This window comes from Cucumis melo, chromosome 5 (assembly GCF_025177605.1).
Source record: "Cucumis melo cultivar AY chromosome 5, USDA_Cmelo_AY_1.0, whole genome shotgun sequence".
NCBI classification, from domain to species: domain Eukaryota; kingdom Viridiplantae; phylum Streptophyta; class Magnoliopsida; order Cucurbitales; family Cucurbitaceae; genus Cucumis; species Cucumis melo.
The window spans coordinates 23,309,700-23,329,002 of NC_066861.1; the positions used below are offsets into that span (position 1 = coordinate 23,309,700).

At 30.1% G+C, this 19,303-nt stretch overlaps 1 protein-coding gene across 1 annotated transcript; it reads right to left on the reverse strand.

Moving 5' to 3' along the window:
• Positions 1-3,395: 3,395 nt before the first annotated feature.
• On the reverse strand, positions 3,396-16,895 carry LOC103499152 (ABC transporter C family member 2-like). Its single transcript, XM_051084488.1, has 26 exons — positions 16,563-16,895; positions 15,882-16,060; positions 15,483-15,522; positions 15,132-15,294; positions 14,266-14,380; positions 14,002-14,082; positions 12,846-12,870; positions 12,625-12,681; positions 12,279-12,344; positions 11,802-11,876; positions 11,559-11,666; positions 10,876-11,010; positions 10,101-10,207; positions 9,918-10,011; positions 9,451-9,618; positions 9,118-9,266; positions 8,812-9,019; positions 8,619-8,717; positions 8,356-8,508; positions 7,688-8,085; positions 7,396-7,576; positions 6,885-7,208; positions 5,824-6,580; positions 5,304-5,425; positions 3,902-4,147; positions 3,396-3,658 (listed from the first exon to the last, which is right to left on the reverse strand). The coding sequence occupies exons 1-26, from the start codon at positions 16,893-16,895 to the stop codon at positions 3,506-3,508; spliced, it is 4,536 nt and encodes a 1,511-aa protein (XP_050940445.1). The 3' UTR covers positions 3,396-3,505.
• Positions 16,896-19,303: the final 2,408 nt, after the last annotated feature.

Genomic DNA, 19,303 nt, shown 5'->3' on the forward strand with positions numbered 1-19,303 from the left:
GAACATCATTATTAAATTAACTAAAGTACTGTATTTTATCAATTGGAGAGGTGCCAAAAGGTTGTGTGTCATTATAAATTCATCTAAAAATTACGGGTTTAGTTGGATAGTTATACAATCATGTAAGTTTTAAGTTCTAATGCTTATATAAATTTGAGGAGTCATTTTGGTCCATGGTTATATTGATTATTGTGTATATTAATCATTTTGGTCCCTAAATTAGGAACTTTGTCTTAAGCTATGACTTTCTTATAACTCGAGGTTTTTATATTTGATTGATCCTAGCTATAATACTTTTTTTTTCACTTTCTTTTAACAGTGTCTCAAATATTTATATTTGAGTTTCTTTAAAACTCGTCACCACGGACACGGTTTCAGATACTGCGGAATCACCCTTGTTTAACTTTACGGTAAGTTAAATATTTTGATGGTTAACACTTTCTTTTCATTATATGTTGGTGTTGGAATTACATATGTATATATTTAATTGGTGTATGTTGATGTTTAAAGTTTAATTGGAATGTTAATTAGATGCTGATTTCATTTATTTTTATATAGATGGATAGCAGTAGTGAGAATGCGAGTGCTACTGGTAACAATGAAATGCCTTCTCCCCTTCCTCCTCCCCCTCCTAATACAAGCCAAACTACACAACATGTACCACCTCTACCTCCCAAGTCTAAAAGAAAGAGACCTAATCAACAAACTTCTTCCGTGTGGGATCATTTCACAAAAATGGAAGCAAGTGCTAAAGACGGAGCTAGGTGCAAGTGTAACTATTGTAGCAAGGATTATGCATGTGATAGTAATAGTTGTGGAACTAGCACTTTGTGGAAGCATTTAAGAAATCAATGTAAAAAGTACCTATACAGAGAAGAAAGTAAAGAACAAACCACCTTAACTCTTGTACCTAAAAATGATGGGAAGGGAGCCAATGCTAGTAATTTTGTGACTACATTGTTTAGCCAATCATCATGTAGACTAGCATGTGCTAAGATGATAATTATGAATGAGTTGTCATTCAGATTTGTTGAGAGTAAGGGTTTTAGACACTTTTGTAGTATTGCATGTCCTAAGTTTGATGTTCCATCGAGAGTAACAATAGCTAGAGATATATATCAACTATATCTTGAAGAGAAGAAAAAATTGAAATAATTTTTTCAGAAGAACCATCACCCAAAATCATCATTGTCGTGGCACATTGTGGAGGCCAAATTGGAATAGTTTTTTATTGAACCTTGAACATATTAATGTATTTTTAGTAGACATTATTTAATTTTGAACTTTTGAATCATTTTTCAATTTGAATGGACATTATTAGACATTATTGATATTCCTATTTCATGTGATTATTAATTTTTGTATGATTTTGAATTTTTGAATGTATTTTTAAATTTTAATGGACATTGCTATTTTGTGTGATTAATTTTTTTTAATGATTGTAAACTTTTGAATGAATATTATTGTAGACTTCAAATTTGAAAAGAATATGAAAATTTGGGTTGAAAGACTATGAAAATGGTGAAAATTAAATTCTTACCAATATAAAATTTTAAAATACAATATAATTAAAAAAAAAGACCAACCCGACCCAACCCGAATTTTTAGGGTTGGGTTGGGTTGGGTTGACCCTTGAATATTGAACCGATAGGGTTCAAATTTTGCCAACCCGGTCACTTTGGGTTGGTCCACATTTTTTCTCCAACCCAGCCCAACCCGGCTTATGTACACCCCTAGTAGTTTGGAGTCAACTCTCCTCTACTTGGGTAAGTCTGTGGATGTTGCCTTGAGCGTTTTAAATATAGATTTTGATGGTGTCATCATTTAAATCCTTATATTTGTGTTTATGTGGATTCATTTGGACACTAACTTGAACAAGAATTTTAGCTACATCTCAGGTAAGAGATTTCTTACTACTGGACCCCAGACCGAGACTAGAAACATAGTAACCCATATGAAGATTATACAATAGCATCTGTACTGAATTGACTGTTGCATGTATGCTTAGAAAACATCACTAGTATGCACTCTTGGTGACATGATTGTTAATAGTAGCTTATATACATATATATGTGAATGGGATCTTCTGCCGATGGAGTACAGATGCTCGTATGTTCTTTGTAATTTAGTTATGTTGATGGGTCGTGCTGTTAACTGAAATAATAATGTCGATGGATTATGAAAATCTTGATGTTATATATATAGTTGAAGTATGTTGTTGGGCTGCTTATTATCGAGTTATGTCGTTGATGGACTAAGGGTTCGGCAACCTCATGTGTAAATTTGTGTATTTGCTGATGGACTGTGCTGTAGACTGAATAGGAACGTTAAGCATTATATAGACGTTATGCATAATATAGTTTACTTGTAGATATGGTAGCATTTGGACTGAGACGAAATGATTGTCAGGTGTATTTACTTAGCGATGATTGATTCGTTGACAGGGCTTAGATAAGATGACAGTATCGTGTGGGTTAGATATATGTATAGCGACTGATGAGACTGTTGACTAAACCTAAACTGTTTGACTGACTAAGCTTATAAACTGAGCCATTAGCTTGAACGATATTGTGATGTGACTGTTGTAGACGGTTTAGTATGGACTGAGGGGTAACAGTTAGCTTTATCTATGGGGTAGTGTACCTTGCAGGTACGACATCCTTCGGGATTCCTCGACTGATATGTCCATCCTTCGAGATCACTCGACTGATATGTGCATCCTTCGGGATCACTAGATTGATACTTGTATCCTTCGGAATCACTAGACTGATATGTGTATCCAACGGGATCACTAGTCTGTTTGATGTGTGCGTTCTACAGAACCACTTGACTGTTTATATAGGTTACCCCTTAATAGGAAGCTAACTGTTATTACCCTAACAGGCCCAGTAGTGGGTCCCTTACTGGGTATATTCTATACTCACTCTTTCCTCTTTAATTTTTTTTTTCAGGTAAAGGTAACGCGAGGGGCAGACCGACGAGAGGCAAGAAGGATGCTTGAAGGTCATATGAACATGTCTAGTTTTTTTATGCTTCCGCTTAATGTATTTGTTATTTCTATTTCTTTTTAATTATTAAATGGAGTCATGGTTAGAACATCTGTTTTGCTGTTTTGTTTTGATGACTTCATGGACTATGTTTTGGAACTTTTGGAAAGTGATCTAAAATAGGGCCCGAAACTGTTTTTGTTACATTTTGAATATTTTAATGAATCGTAAACAGGTCTTTATGAGTTTGTGGGTTTTACTGTCGAGTCTTAGCAGTAAGTAGTGACCTCAGCTTAGTTCGGAAAATTGGGTCGTTACATCAACACATAATTAAACTTGTAACTCATACTATGAATTAATTAAAGACTTATAACAACGTTTAACCGTCGGGAAATACAAAAATTTGATTCTAATTAAGAAGAATTTAATTACATTAATATATATGATATTTGTTCACAATACAATAATTCGATTCTAATTAAGAAGAATTTAATTACATTATTATATATGATATATGTTCACATTTCCTTGCTTGTTTCTATGTTGTCTTGACCTTCAAATACTAATTTGTGCAAGTATTGGGCATTGGTAACTCCTGTACTTTGAACAATCTTTGAAAAACCACTTTCTTGATTCGATAAAAGTTGTTCTGGAGTGTCGTACTCCAACACCTATTATGTAAAAACGCAAAGAATAAGAAACTAATGCTTTTTTGTAGTACAAAGATACAAAAAGATATAATACAACTCAAACAAAACTAGAATCTATAATTTTAAACAGGTATTAAAATAAGTGGTACATACAAATACCAATTGAGTTAAGCTCATGTTGAAAAAAACTAGAATATTAATAAGAGTAATTAAGTGGATCGTTTGAATGATTATTGAAAGTAAAAAAAAAAAAACATCCTTTACCTGTCCAAACTCAAGTAGAAGAATTCGATCACAGTCTATGATGGTATTTAATCTATGTGCAATAGTGAGCATTGTACAAGATTTAAACTCTTCCTTAATACTTTTCTGAATTAAGGCATCAGTTTGTACATCAACCGCCGCAGTTGCTTCATCAAGAACAAGTATTTTTGATCGTCGAAGAAGTGCTCTAGCAAGGCTTAATAGTTGCCTTTGCCCAACACTAAAATTCTGTCCACCCTCTAAAACCTATAAAAACTTAAATAAGTTTAACATATATAATTCTGAATAGAGATGGATATGGGCCGATACGAACATGGTGTGATACATGCAGATCGTTTTCTTAATAAATATTTTAGAATATGGCGCCATACCAAGAACACATTTATTAAAAGTATATATCATATTTATACAAGCATTTCAAAATGAATATGTTTAATATACTAAATGAGTTTGTTATAAACATTATATTGTGTTCTAAAAAGTGTCCATCCTATGCTAACTCTACAAAATGAGTTTGTTTAATATACTTAACTAGTATATTAATATGTGTCGGATAAACATTATATTGGACCTATATTGACTTTATATAATTTTTGTCTAACTTCTATTGTGTTCTAAAACGTGTCCATCCAATCTAATATGATCTATTTGGTTGTATTTTGTTTGTTTGTGTTTTTTCCTTATTCTCTTTCCTTTGAAGTTTGTATCCTTTGTGTATTTATATTTCTATTTATTATTATATTAATGAGAAGGTATTTTTTGTTGACAAAAAGACCAAGTGTTTGATATGTGTTCCAACAAGTGTCGGAGTGTTAAACAAAAACATGCCAGCAAAACTTGGGTGTCGTGCACAATCACTTCAGGTATAAGGGATGCGTATTTTATTTTGTATGCACACTTTCTTTTAATTTGTTTCTAATTTAAAAGTGTCTAAACCTAAAGAACGGTAGTTGTAATCTTGATAAATATCTAAAGAAGTTATTCAAATATATTTGACAAGACCGAAGTGTGTTTCACTTAGCAAGATTACGAACAACAATGCTATCAAAGGCCGAGCTACAAACAATTCATTAATTCAATACAACAGTTTGAGAGCAGAAAATGGGGAAGAAATAGCCTCTCAACCAGATTAATTATAACTCAGCTCTAATATTTTTAGTTACAAAGTTGCATGCATATATCATAATATTAAGAAATCAATACAAAGAATCCAAAAAAATGGAGCAAAGTTTCCAGCAAATCAATTTCACATATTACAAAACAAACCAAAGTCTAAGGAAATCTTCTAAAAAAGACTATCAAATTGAACAAAGAATTTAAATAAAGAATCATATGACTTAAACTACTATCAAATTCCACACATAAACTATTTCTCACAAAAGTCGATCGAAATGAAACATACCTCAGCATCCAAGCCCAACGTATTCCTCCTTATGACATCCATTAAATGTGTCCTCTCAAGAACTTCCCAAAGATCAAAGTCAGCGTGTTCTTGGAATGGATCTAGATTAAACCTAACACTTCCTACATAAAACAAAACAATACAATGAGAAAAACGGAAGAATACGCTGTAACTATAACCCAATTTGTTAACTCTTTATCTTTCTTATGTTTTTGGTTTTTAAAAACTAAGACTATTTTCTCTTCATTTTTTACTATGACCTTTATCTTTCTTAAGTACAATAATTGAATTATTCTTAACTAAAGTTCTAAAAACAAAAGCAAACTTTTAAAAACTACCTATTTATTTTAATTTTGAATACTTGTGCTAATATTTTAAAACATCAGTAAAAAGAACGTATCTAAGCCAGAAACACCAGGGTGAAAGAGGTGTTAAAAAAACTAAATTTACAAAAACCAATCAGGCTTACCCAAACGGGACCTAAGAAACCAAGATGATTAAATATGATCACATCCTTTACCTGAAAAAAGAACAGGTGACTGTGGTATAATCCCAACAACTTTTCTCAAATCCCACAATCCAAATTTTGCAATGTCCAAACCATCAATGAATATTCTTCCTGTATCTAGTTCAACAATACGAAATAAAGCATTAAGTATGCTTGATTTTCCAGCCCCAGTCCGTCCAACTATTCCAACCTTTTCCTTAGAAAGAACACTAAAAGAGATCCCATGCAAGACGGGTGGGAGTTCGGGTCTATAGCGTAAAACAACACTATCAAATTTTATAACTCCAAACGAAGGCCATCCCGAGGGCGGTCGATTGCTCTCGATAATTGATGGTGCTTCCGAAGCTAAATCTATATACCTCCCAACGCGCTCGACCGAGTTTAAACTATTTTCAACCATACTTCCAAGTGTGAGTACATCTGTCAACAAAGAAGTAATAGTTAAAACATTTGTAATTAGAAGTCCCATGGTGGTTGCAAATGCTTGTTGGTTTTTTTCTTTGCTATTCCTCATCACTGCAAAAGTTGTTGTAAGCCAAATCATTAGAGCTCCCACAGTTTGTAAGCGAATGGCTAGCCATTGGTTTCCACTTATCATCGCAAGGCTAAATCTAATGTTGTTGTCCATAGATTTTCCATTGGTTTCAACAATCCTATCATAAGCTTTGTATGCACGAATGGTTGATACCCCATTTAGAGCTTCAGTAAATTGTGCATAAACAGGAGATCTACTTATCGAGTCTAGTCGTCGTACTTCGCGAGATGTCCTCTACATAAAAAAACAATAAAAAAAATAGGTTTAAATTAACGGTTTGTGAAATTGACACATAAATATAAGCAAAAAAGTGTAAACAATTAATAGAGAATCGACACAAAAAACAATTTGAAAACAAAAGTCATGTGCTTCTTCTAAAGTACTTAGAGCTCATCACTTTCTTGAATTTTTTCGATTTAGGAGAATTACACTTCAAATATTTTGTCAAAACTCAACAATGATGTATTATACAATAATTAACTAGTTATTTAATTTACTTGTAAGAATAATAATAAAATAGAAAATGCATGTTGGTTACCTGGTAGTATAAATAGACTACATAAAAGCATAAGATAAGAGGAAAGATTGCACACAACGATAGAGTGCTCAAAATTCCAATCAAGATGAAAGTACAAAGGATAGATGAAATTTGCTCCAAAAGCACATGGAGACGTTGTGGAATGATTCTATCAATCTCCCCTATATCCTTCGAAAATCGATTGACGATCCTCCCAAGAGGATTGATGTTGAAGAACAACATTGGAGCTTTTATAGTAGACAAAAGCATTTGGTCGTGCAACGTTCTAGCTGCATGTAGGCTCGACGTGATGAACCATATAGAATATAGTAGTCTCAACAATACCTGATAACAAAAGTTGTTTAAGCTTACATATGATATAAATTAGAAAGTGAAAAGGTATGTAGGATTGAGTCAGCTTTTGTGTGGGAAATGAAGAAAACAAATAAATAAAAAAAATTGCAACGAGTAATACTTTTTAATGAGTAATAATTAAGTGTCTCATAAAAATATTAATCGATTATACACGTACCAGACTAAATAACAAGACGGCATATATGGCGTTGTTGTATAAAGTTTGAGTTCGTCCTAAGCTACGTTGGCCAGTCCATTTCTTCAACCATAGGTTCTCAAGAATTGTAAGAGTGATTGACAAAACCAAATACACGAGGAGTATAATAACAACCCAAACACCTCCTAATGCCTTCATGTATCTGAAAGGAATCAAAAGAAAAGGAATTAGAGACGGCAATAAATTAATGATCGTATATACACAAATTAAAACCGGATAATATGTAATTGGTGATTTAGAAGGAAAAATGTACCTAAGTACAATATTCCAACCAAGTAGGCCCGTTTCTCGTTCTTCTTGCATGATCAGAGTAGTGTTTTGTTGCCTAGTAAGGTATTGTGATGTAGTAGCATCTACAGAATCATTTTCGATCTCGTTATTAGCAAGTGGAAGTCCTGATGATGATTTTTTAGTACCATTGGTTTCTCCGTCTTCCCAAACTTCATCACTTTCTTTTGATACTCCTGCATTTTTCATTAGCGTTTGGAACAACTTCCCGTTTTCTTTTAGTTCTTCATACGTTCCTTCCTCCTTCACCATGCCTTCATGAAGGAGGATAATTTTGTCAAATTGAGGTAGAAAGTGTAGTTGGTTGGTCACAACAACTCTAGTCTTCCCTCTTAATTCTCCGTTAATGCATTTTTCAAAAACCTGGTCACAATTGGGCATCTATTGATGATATAGTACAAGAAAATCCAAAATTACACTAAAAATTTCTCTCCAAAAACAGAGGAGGAATACATGAAAGAATAGGTACGCGATATATACATACAGTAATCCAAATATAAACCCTTGATTTAAATGAGGGAAGGAAACTTCAAAGCAAAGCAATGTGTAATTTCCATCTTTTTACCTTAATTAAGTTTCTGTAAGGATCCTAGTTAGTGATATTAGTATGGTGTATTAGCTAGCTATGGATACCTGAGTAGCGACATGAGCATCAAGAGCACTAAAAGGATCATCAAAAATGTATACATCAGAATTGGAGTAGACTGCCCTTGCCAATGAAACTCTTTGTTTTTGACCACCGCTGATATTCACTCCTCTTTCTCCAATTTCAGTAAGATCACCACCCTAACAACAAAATAAATAATTAATTTCCTATCATAGTCACATAGATAATATGTGTATATATATTAAAACTAGGTATTGTTCAAAAATAAATAATATGGAAAACAACTTACTGGTAGTAAGTCAATGTCAAGGTGTAATGCAGTTATATCGATTGTCTTTTCATATTTGGCAGAATCAAATGGAGAACCAAATAAAATATTCTCACGCACCTACAAATTAATTAAAAATGCATAAGCAATGCAATTAAAGTAAAGTAATAGTGAAGAAGCTAGTAATCAATTATTGTATAATATTCATACTTACTGTTGCATTAAAAATCCATGAAACTTGTGGAACATAAGCAACATCTCCTTGAATAAAAACAGAAGCATTTGCATCCGCATCCCTAGGTACTGGTGGAAGTTCTCCAAGCATGGCTGATAGTAGTGATGTCTTTCCTTCCCCTGTACTTCCAACAACTCCCACTAAGCTACCCATTGGTATCTCCAAATTAATGTTTGACAACGTGAACCTCTCACTCTGCTTAAATTAATTAAGTGATCAACGTTATTATTATAATAAATCATGTTATTTCTTTTTTCACTAACCAATTTCAACTCCAAAGGATACCTTACATGATTTATATCCCAAGCAAAGTTTCCATTCTTTATTAAGATGGATGGAAGGTCTGGATTTAATGGTGGATTTGGAAGTACAATTCTCTCTTTAGCTACAACTAACTCCTCCACACGCTTTAACGATACAACCGCATTTACCACCTGTGTACTCAATCCAACGCCATCATCTATTTTTAAGTGGCATGTATATAATAGAAATAAAACCAAAATAATGGCATAGTCTGATCAAAGATCAAGTATATAATATAATAAGAGGACTTAAAGTATTACAAAGGAAAAAGGAAAAAAAAAAAGCTTGACATTAAATTAAGGAAGGTAATAGAACCTGAGGTATTGCACCGAAAAACATGCATAAAGAAAATATGAGTACTGAAAGCAGTGAAAGGGATGTATATGCTCTAGATGGAGTCAAGTTTCCTTCAAAAACTGTGAATAATCCAAAGGAAGTCACAACCACCAAACAAGGAATGATATGAACTATGAAACTATTGATCTGCAAAACCAATTAAATTATCATTAAAATTCCAACAGAAATATTTTGTAAATGTGAGATCATCGTTAAAAAATGTTTTTTATATATGTATATGAACTATATAATGACAACTTGTACCATTAATTTTGTTATACTCCTAACAATATACTCTAGAACATTATATTGAATAAATATAAATGTAGAGCTACCTAATTAACAACAAAGTTTAATTTTCCTTTTAAAATCACAATGTGACGATAAACATAAAAAAAAAAAAAAATAACGTTACAAGAACTAGTATAAATGTATATATAACTTACCGATTTGAGAAATGCTGCTTTCTGAAACCATGACAATTCCAACTTTCGAATGCTTTGTACTTTGGATTGAAAACTACTCTCCCAAACATAATATCTAATCCGTTTATAAATGACAAATAAATTATCAACAAATTTTATTTTAAATTATAAAAGACTAAATATATATTATTCCTTATTGCGTACTTCACTGTCTCCATTGCAGCTAAAATCTCATTGATAAGACCAATTCTCTTGTCTGTACATTGCAACTGCTCTTTGGATTGTTTCCGCAATCTATTGGTCACGAGTTTCTGTAAATAAAAACACATAATAAAATTTTAACTATTACGTTTGGATTTAGTTTAATGTTGGAAGCCAAGCAATAATAAATGCTGCTGACCAAAACTTAACTATTATAACCTACCATTTAACTGCAACGAGCTTAGCTGTAACTGACATGACCTTCCATCCTATAGGTACGACGCTTGATCCTTTACCCTCCAATTGTTGTACAAATAAAAAAACTAATTAACTAAAACGTTACCTATTTCAAATCTAAAGAGCGGTTGCAATGTACGAACAAGAGAATTGTCCGTACATTTTTTTTGTTGCTAGAAAAAACTATCAACAGAGCCCAAAATTCTTGTAGTGTTAGCTTAGCTCAGCAGTCTAATATGACACTCCATTCTATAGGTACGAGATTTTATTCTTCACCCACCAATTGTTGTAAAAAAAAAAAAAACAAATTAACTACAACGTTACCTATTTCAAATCCCTCTTTGCTACCATGTTTACTATTTGTTTTTCATGTTTAATATTTCCTACTCATTCTTTTTTATTTCTCCTTTCATTATTTTCTACTCATACTAAAATAGTCAGACTATTATAACCCATAGATTATAATAACAAACTAAGCATCCCAAACGTCCTTATATAATGAATATTATTGATAAAGAATATTATTGTTATACACATATACCTGGATGGGAAACAAAAGAATAAGCAATGATGCACCAAGAAGTGATGAAACCCCCAATTGGCGGTATATGAGAACCATTGCAACTATTATACGAAATATAGATGACCATAATTCGTGAAGTGACTTGGTTATATTCTGGATGTACGTAAAATTACCCTCATTAGTATTGTTAGAAATTTATTCAATAAGAAACACGAAGAAAAAACAATTTGATAATAAAAGTTGTTTCTACACAAACAATTCTCTTCACATAAAAGTAGAAAAGATAAAAACAAAAGTTCAAATATAATAGAAAAATAGTATTGAAAAACTCACACATATATACAATATAATTTATTGTTGTCATCAAAAGCATTCACTACACAAACTCTTGTTTCAATATCATGTGCATGATTCAAACTAACAGAAATGAAAATGATTTACTACCGAGATTATCTCTTTTTTATATTTATCAAAAAATAAATTATCTTAAAAATCTCTGCACCACTGCATCAACTTTTCTAATTCCAACGTATTAATTCTAGACTTTATAACTTGATTTAGCATAAACTTTCCTCATAATTACTTTTATGAAAGCATTAATGTGCAGAAAATTTTGAAAAGTGGATAATGTGCATGACCCTGTCCTAAGGTAACTAAAGCAAAATGCATTACTATAATTCAGTTAAAAAATTGGAATGTACCTCAAGTGCTGCAGTATCGGAAGTCATCAAGTTGGTTATCTTTCCTGTACCAAATTTGTTGCTATCCTCATGGGTTAACCTCATTGATTTACGAAAAATAGACGCAACCTACAAGTATATCAAAACAGACTAATGCTCAAACTACAATCAAACTAAATCAAAGAAAACAAAAACATTAACTATTCAAAGCATTTGAATTAACTAAAAGATCAAATAAAGCATGATTGAAAAAAAATTAATTACCAAGACTGATCTCAATCGAAAACCAACACGCATTACATTATGAAGATATTGTGCTTCACATAACACTCCAAATAGCTGCAACAAAAAAGAAACATAATATTATTAATATAATTATATACATATGTATGTGTGTATGTGTATATGTGTATATGCCCAAAGCTAGAGTTTTCAAAGCCTTCAAAACAAGCTCTTTTGGCAACTGTTTGAAGGCACATATATTAGGATTTGTTTAATTAACAAACCTTCTTAAAACTATTAGTTCCATTTCAAATTATAAAGGTTGTAGTCTCATATAAATACCACTTCCTTTTAAATCATTCATTAAAAAGTTTAATCATTAAAAAGTTTGTTTATGATTGAACAAGAAAAACCATGAGTGATAAATTAAAACAACTGAATATAATGAAAAAGGCAACCTACAAATTGATTCACATGCATGGATGTGGTTAAAATAAGAAAGAAGGATTTGGGTCATACCACTCCTACAAATATTGAGAAGGCATAAATGTAACCAATTCTAGGTGGATCTCCACGCTGTATGCACTGCATATACAAATTTATTTAAATATATATATATATATATATATATATATATATATATATATATATATATATATATATATATTTGTATATATGTGAATATATTAGGAATAGAGTTAACCTATGTTTTTTTAATGACGTTAAAATAGTTAAAAATCATTTTTGTTAATTTCAAAATCATTCGAAATAACCTTTTTAATAATTCAAAATCAATTTTAATGATATAAAAGATAGCATTCAAAAGAGAGAAAAGAAACAAAAACAAAAATGGGAATTAACCAACCTCTAAAAGTTTACATAAAAGGACAGGTCCCACAAATTGAGAAACATCACTGCCAGTCTACAAGTACCAACTTCTTAGTCAAATAGGAGTAGTAATATAACAAATATATTATTAACGCTAAATATAAAGCAAAATATTTCTTTAAGTATTTGTTATTCCCAAAAATTGTTTTCCTAAATGTGATATTTATTTATATATCGCGAGATAAGATTGTGTATTACCTTCCACAGGCCACCAAACCAAAACCTACAATTAGAAAAGTGTATGAAAAAAATTAATGAAAGACGATATAAAGAATGAGGTAACAGATTAAAACTAGTGGTATTTTGTAGTATATATATGCTAAATAAAACTATAGAAACACATTCAATAATTCATTTACTCTATACGCATAATTGATTTCCAGCGGCTAAAATTTCAAAGAAGAAGTTGTTTAATTATGATGATGAAACCCTATTAATTAGCTAGATTAAATTTGGAGGATCATTTTATTGCTAAATTTATCATACCCCTGAGAATGAATGTTACAACAGTCTAGTCTAAATTCACTACTTTTTCATAAATAGCCTAATATGCTAAGATTTTTCATAAATGTCATGCTGAACGGTCTCATAAACCCTTGTCATAATTACGAGGGTTTAAAAAAATTGAAAAATAATATAGAATCACATCTAAAATAAATATATTTTCATTAATAATTTATTTTCAAATAGACGACTAAGGAAGACGCTCAATCAAAAGCTCGAGGGTCTATATATACCGAATATAACACAGTCTATATTAAAAAAAGGTTACAAGATGGGAAATTATGTAATTAAAAAAATCTACGGTGAATATAACACAATATATATTCAAAAAAGTTACAAGATAAGAAACTTTATAATTAAAAAAGGTTATCACAAAAAAAAACCACATAATATCATACTAAAAAGTAGTTAAATATACTATAAAAAGCTATTTACATACAAAAATATTGCAAAAAATAATATATACAAAAAAAAAAAAAAACTCATTGCATATAATGATACATTATTGTATATATAATACAAAAAAAAACATTATAATAAAGAGTTAGAATTTTAAAAATTAACCAAGGTAGATTTGAGTATGCGGTTAATTTTATCCTAAAACTAAGAGAATTTAGTAATGAAATATATATGAAAAGCAGCACGTTCGTGAAATATGTATAGTGAAGGCTATACCTCTAAATTTTAAAAGGAACGCATGGAAGTTAATAAGTACGTTATTATATTTATATTTGGGATGCAATCAAATCAAAAATTCAAAGGAAAAACAAACAACCTATTATTCCTTTAATAGTTTATCCAAACATTGTTCATATGATGTGTAGATAGTGATACCGCCCTTACTACTTACCTTCCTCCAAAGCTACTATGTAACGCTCTAAGAAGATATGGTTTGGACTTTTTACATTCTTCCTCCCAAGTTCTTTGAAAGCTACAAAAAAATGATTATTAAAACAAGTGTTGAAGATCTCATATATATTGAAAAAAAAAAAAAAAAAGAAACATCGTTTAAGATAGATGGGCTACCGGTTTAATAATATTTGCAAAAAAACCACAAAAAAAAAAAAAAAAGAAAAAGAAAAATAATAATGTTGAGAGAGAGAGGTAAACACACCAATTGAATAATGTTTCAGTTTGGTCCCATGTATCCAATTTCCATACATCCTTCTCTGTCAGAGGTCTTTTGTATCCTATCTTTATTATGTGATTCATCCATGCGAAAGTCATTTCTAGTAAAGTCATGGTAGCCACAATTAAAAGAACAAACATTAAATTCATCACTTTTGATTAGGGAGACTATCGGACTCGAACTGCTAATCACATGATCTGCCACAGGATAAGTGTTTGGATTACAAACTTTAAGTGGGTCAATATATATCACCCACTCTATATTTGAGCTCCAATTATATATATATATTGGTATTTTCAACTATTATAACCTACAATTAAACGTAGTTTTACCGATTCAAATTTTTGTTACAATGTTTATTCTTTTCTACTTGTCCTCTATTTATCTCTTTCTTACATAGTTTTACTATTTTCTGCCCGCACGATAAAATAGCCTATACTCCCAACATGGATTATATTAAAACTCACAAGCTACAATATTTATTAATTATAACAACCAACTCAATGCCCCAAATACTTCCTTAGTCTATTTTTTTTCATTTATTAAACTCACCGTGTTTGTATACATCAATTATTTCAATACAACACATACTTGTTCCATATTCAAAATTCCATTTTTATTTCTTCTATTTTTGTTATTATATCTTTATAGATTTATTGTTTTCAAAGGTACAATTCGAGTTGCATTATTTTTCTAGTTTTTATTCTTCGTAAATATGTGCATATTAATATGTACTACAATGTTTATCTGTTGTCTTCATGTCTTGGTGTGCAAAAAGGAAAAAACATAAAATATCGATCTGTATCGTTAAAGGTAATAATATCACAAGATGTTGTAAAATTGATACTGACTTGAATATAAGTTTGCATGTCGCTCGGGACATAAATGTTCTCCTTGGACAAGTTCTTCATTTTCTAAAGTATCCACAAGTTTATTAGTAATCACATCTGTACCTTCATCACTGAGAACATCTAAGCTAGGAAAATATGCAAGTAAGAGAACACCAAATAAAGCCTGCACGATTAATAAAATCTTTTGTAAGAGCTAGCTAGCAATGAGGTGGAACAAGATAAAATCTAACAATATGTACTCTAAAAGCCATGTGTCAAATTTGTATGTGGGGGCTGCCTGATCGGCTATACCACACTCAAGCTTTTTTTCTTTTTTTTCCTAAATTTGAGCGTAATATAAGACAAACATGCCTGGAAGAAGACTTCAATGATGTACAAACATAGAATATATCTGCAAAAGACAAACACACTAACGGTCAAACATGATTGGAATAAGACTTCAATGATGTACAAACATAGAATATATGATCTTGTTGAGTCTACAAATATTAAACTTATTTTTCACATCTATCTAGGATATACATATATGTGTGTATATATGTACATATATACATGTAAATTATATATGTACATATATACATCTATATATGTACATATGTATTATAGATGTACATATATATATGTGTATATATATATGTACATATATATATAACATTTCAATTCAATTTCTAATTAATATATTAATTTTATTTTATATGTTATTTACTGACGATGCCATCAAAAGTTAAAGGATAAAATAAAATAAAATACCTCTTGTACATATCCCTGACTGAAAGAATTAAATTGAGCATTACAATCTTGGCCACTAATACGTAAACAACCCCAAACCTAATGGCCCATCGAAATTGAAATATGTAAACTTTGGTTTCAACAACCAACATTACAAGCATGGAGCCCCATGTAAGAGCTCGAATCATCGAGTTAACCACCTGAGATAATAAAAAGAAGAAATGCCTTAATTAATATTGGTCGATTCCGTATCATAAAATTCACCCATCAAGCTAGTAGAATGTTTAACGACCCATATGAACATATTTGACTGACATAAAACTTATATAGTTAATCTTGAGGTCAAAGATTTGATTCTCTACCCAACCAGAGAGAGAAGAAGAGAAAAGAAAAGGAAAAAACAAAAAACAAAAAAACAAAAAAAAAAAAAAAAAAAAAAAAAAAAAGAAAGAAAAGGAGAAACCAATCAAGACAGAATTCTAACTCAAAAACCTTTTAAGTTTCTATTAATTAACCCAATCAAAAAGAAAATCAGAAAGTCTTCTCTTTCGTTTTCTCATATTTGAAGCATATTCTTTGTTTTTTCTTTTTTCCATCAAACTGTGTAAAATAATTTAGCTAATAAATCTTAACCTATTCATTGAAGTAAAAAAAAGAAAAAAAATTAGAATATTATAAGAAGAAAAAGAAAATTAGGTATACCTCAAATGGGGCAAATCCAGGTTGTTGGGCATCTAAATTGAAGATTGGAATTTTGGCTATCAATTTAAACAAAGGCTCAATGGCAAAGTAAGTAGCCAAAAAAGATAAGAAATAGTTGAAGATGTTAGACTTGAAGCAAAACCTTTGTGATTTATATTTGTAGAAGATGAGCCAAATTCTATACATACATAGAGCTAGAAGAAGCATGTGAGAAATAGAGAGCACAAGTGAGTCAATGGCACATGGCGTGTAAACGCCAAATGCAGACTTGCTCCAAACACCACCTATAACTGGTGGTCGACAATACCAGAAAAATATAGTCTTCATGGTCATAAGTTTCGAGTTTTTTTTTATTTTTATTTTTGACACACCTACAATAAACGAAACAATCAAGATCATTATATTAAATACAATATAACAAGAGAATATTGCTTAAAAATACAACAAAATGCCAAAATCAAAGGAGAAAAAAAAAAGAATAAAGGATAATATAAAATTAGTTAAACAGAATGAAATAATTAACAAAAACCTCATATTGAGAACAACATAAGGAAGGAATTAAGAAGGCGACCATAGACAACCGAACTAATAATTTATAATGAAAAATCCACTTATTAAAATAAAAAGATCTTGGAAAGGAAGGCAGTAGGGGTAATTGAAATGACAAACTTCTTTGAACCACCTCTTAAATCAAAACAAAAACAAAGATAAAATTGAATGAGAGAACAAATAAGAGCATAAGGAAAAAAAAAATAAGTATGACTATGACTTCGTAATTTTGAAATTCATTTCGAATCCTTCCTCTGAACAAAAAAAAAAAAAGTCGGGTTTTATTTTCTATAGCATCAGTAATTTTTTAAAAAATATTTGTATCCTTAATTAATAGTACATTGTGATCATTCTTGATTTTTCCTATGTTATGGACCATCATCTCTTTTATATTAATTAATTATGAGATTCTTTCCAAGAAAAAAAAAAGGAAAAATAACAAATCTTTCCATTTAAAAAAAGAATTCTTTTATGACATCGTTTTGAAATAATCCTTACAAATTGTGTACTATTTGAAATATATATCATCAAAATTAAAACAAAAGATTGCGATGTAAGTTCTTTTTTTCATGCATTTTCAGGCTAGGTGTTTTTTTTTATGATATATTAAGTGAAAATAATTGAATCTCTTATCTTAATATCAATAGTACAATTAAGTTATGCTCTTGTTAGTTAGTATTATTAGTTACACAAAATATGTATGATAATTAAACCAAAATATTATATAATTAACTGCAATAAATACACAAAAATATTACTAACTAAATAAAATATGTAAAATAAATACATAAAAATACACCATAACTATATATATATAATTTATCTTATTACCAAATTTGATACAATTACACAAACAAAGAATTTAAGTTTTAAAAATAATTTATTTGTTTCTTTCATAATCTTCCAATCACTGTGGAGTAGATTATACTATGCCTAAAACATTCACAAACTATGAGAAGAAAAATAAATAAATACATTATAATAAATTTACATTAAGGATTAGAACTCAGTATATGGTTTTTATTCAAAGAAAACATTTAAAAGTAAGTCCTCTAGCCAAAGATGATCTAGAAAGTGATAAAACTATGTTTTATTCAAGAACTTTTCACCGGTGATGGGGACAACAGAAAAGGGTCGTAGGGGACAAAATGAGATACCTCTTCCACCCAGTGTTTATCAAAGACTTACTTCAAGCCCAACACTATTGAACCTCGCCCAGGCTTTAGCTTACCACAGAATGAGTTGTGAAGATATGCTACTTCAAGAGTTGCAGGCAACTCAAGAACAACAAAGCATGAACTATCCTCCGATTGTAGATAACAATCTTTCTTTTACTGACCTCTTGTTTTAATTTTCTTCTTTTTTTCTTTCTTCTTCATTGTTCCTCCCCGAAAGTTGTTCATTTATAGCACTTCCTTCTAAATTACCATCCTCTTTAATTATTACTTTTGAAATGAAATCACAAAAATCAGTTATTACTAAATTTGTCATTACAAAAATCAATTATTACCAAATTTCATTACAAAAGTCAATTAATTTAGTATAACAAATAGAAGGATGTCCTACCAAATTAATGGCCAATCAGTTTTCTTTTCCAAATTAATGGGCCAATCAGTTTTCCTTTTTCCTTTTTATAAAAATTAAAATAAAAAGATTTATATATTTACAATATTTGGTAAAAATGGGTATATAATCAAATATTGGTTGTACTATTTGTTACATACAAATATCCGAATCAAATTTTCCTTTTTCTTTTCGACATTAATATTATTATAGAGCAATATTTACAAATTTTACAATTTCTCTCAAATGAAGTGTATTACATAGCAACTAAAAATTTATGTTTATTTGACACATGGCATGAGTGTTAGATAATAAATAGATTGACACATGACTATGACCGTCTATTTATATTAATAGTATTTGTAATATAATTAAGTTTTTTTATAACATATATATAATAATTAAATATTAAAATTAACATTTTCTTAAATTAAAGAAAATGATTAAAAAAGAGCCAAGACATTGAAAAATAAATGAGCTGACTCGCCCATTTCTTACCATTGAATTTATTTTTTTTCTTAAATATTGCTCAAGTGTTCAACAATCTTCTGGTTTTTTTAAAATTATTTCTAAAAGTGCACTATTTTTTTAATAAGTTCTCCAAACAATATTATTTTTAAATATGCGCA

Bases quoted from the DNA above. Each gene is read 5' to 3' on its own strand.
- LOC103499152 (XM_051084488.1), bottom strand. From the start codon at position 16,895: ATGACCATGAAGACTATATTTTTCTGGTATTGTCGACCACCAGTTATA. The intron at 15,523-15,881 runs GTATTTTATTTT...TGTCTTTTGCAG, and splicing joins GTCAGGGATATGTACAAGAG to ATATATTCTATGTTTGTACA. The intron at 8,718-8,811 runs GTAAGTATGAAT...ATTAATTTGTAG, and splicing joins CATGGATTTTTAATGCAACA to GTGCGTGAGAATATTTTATT.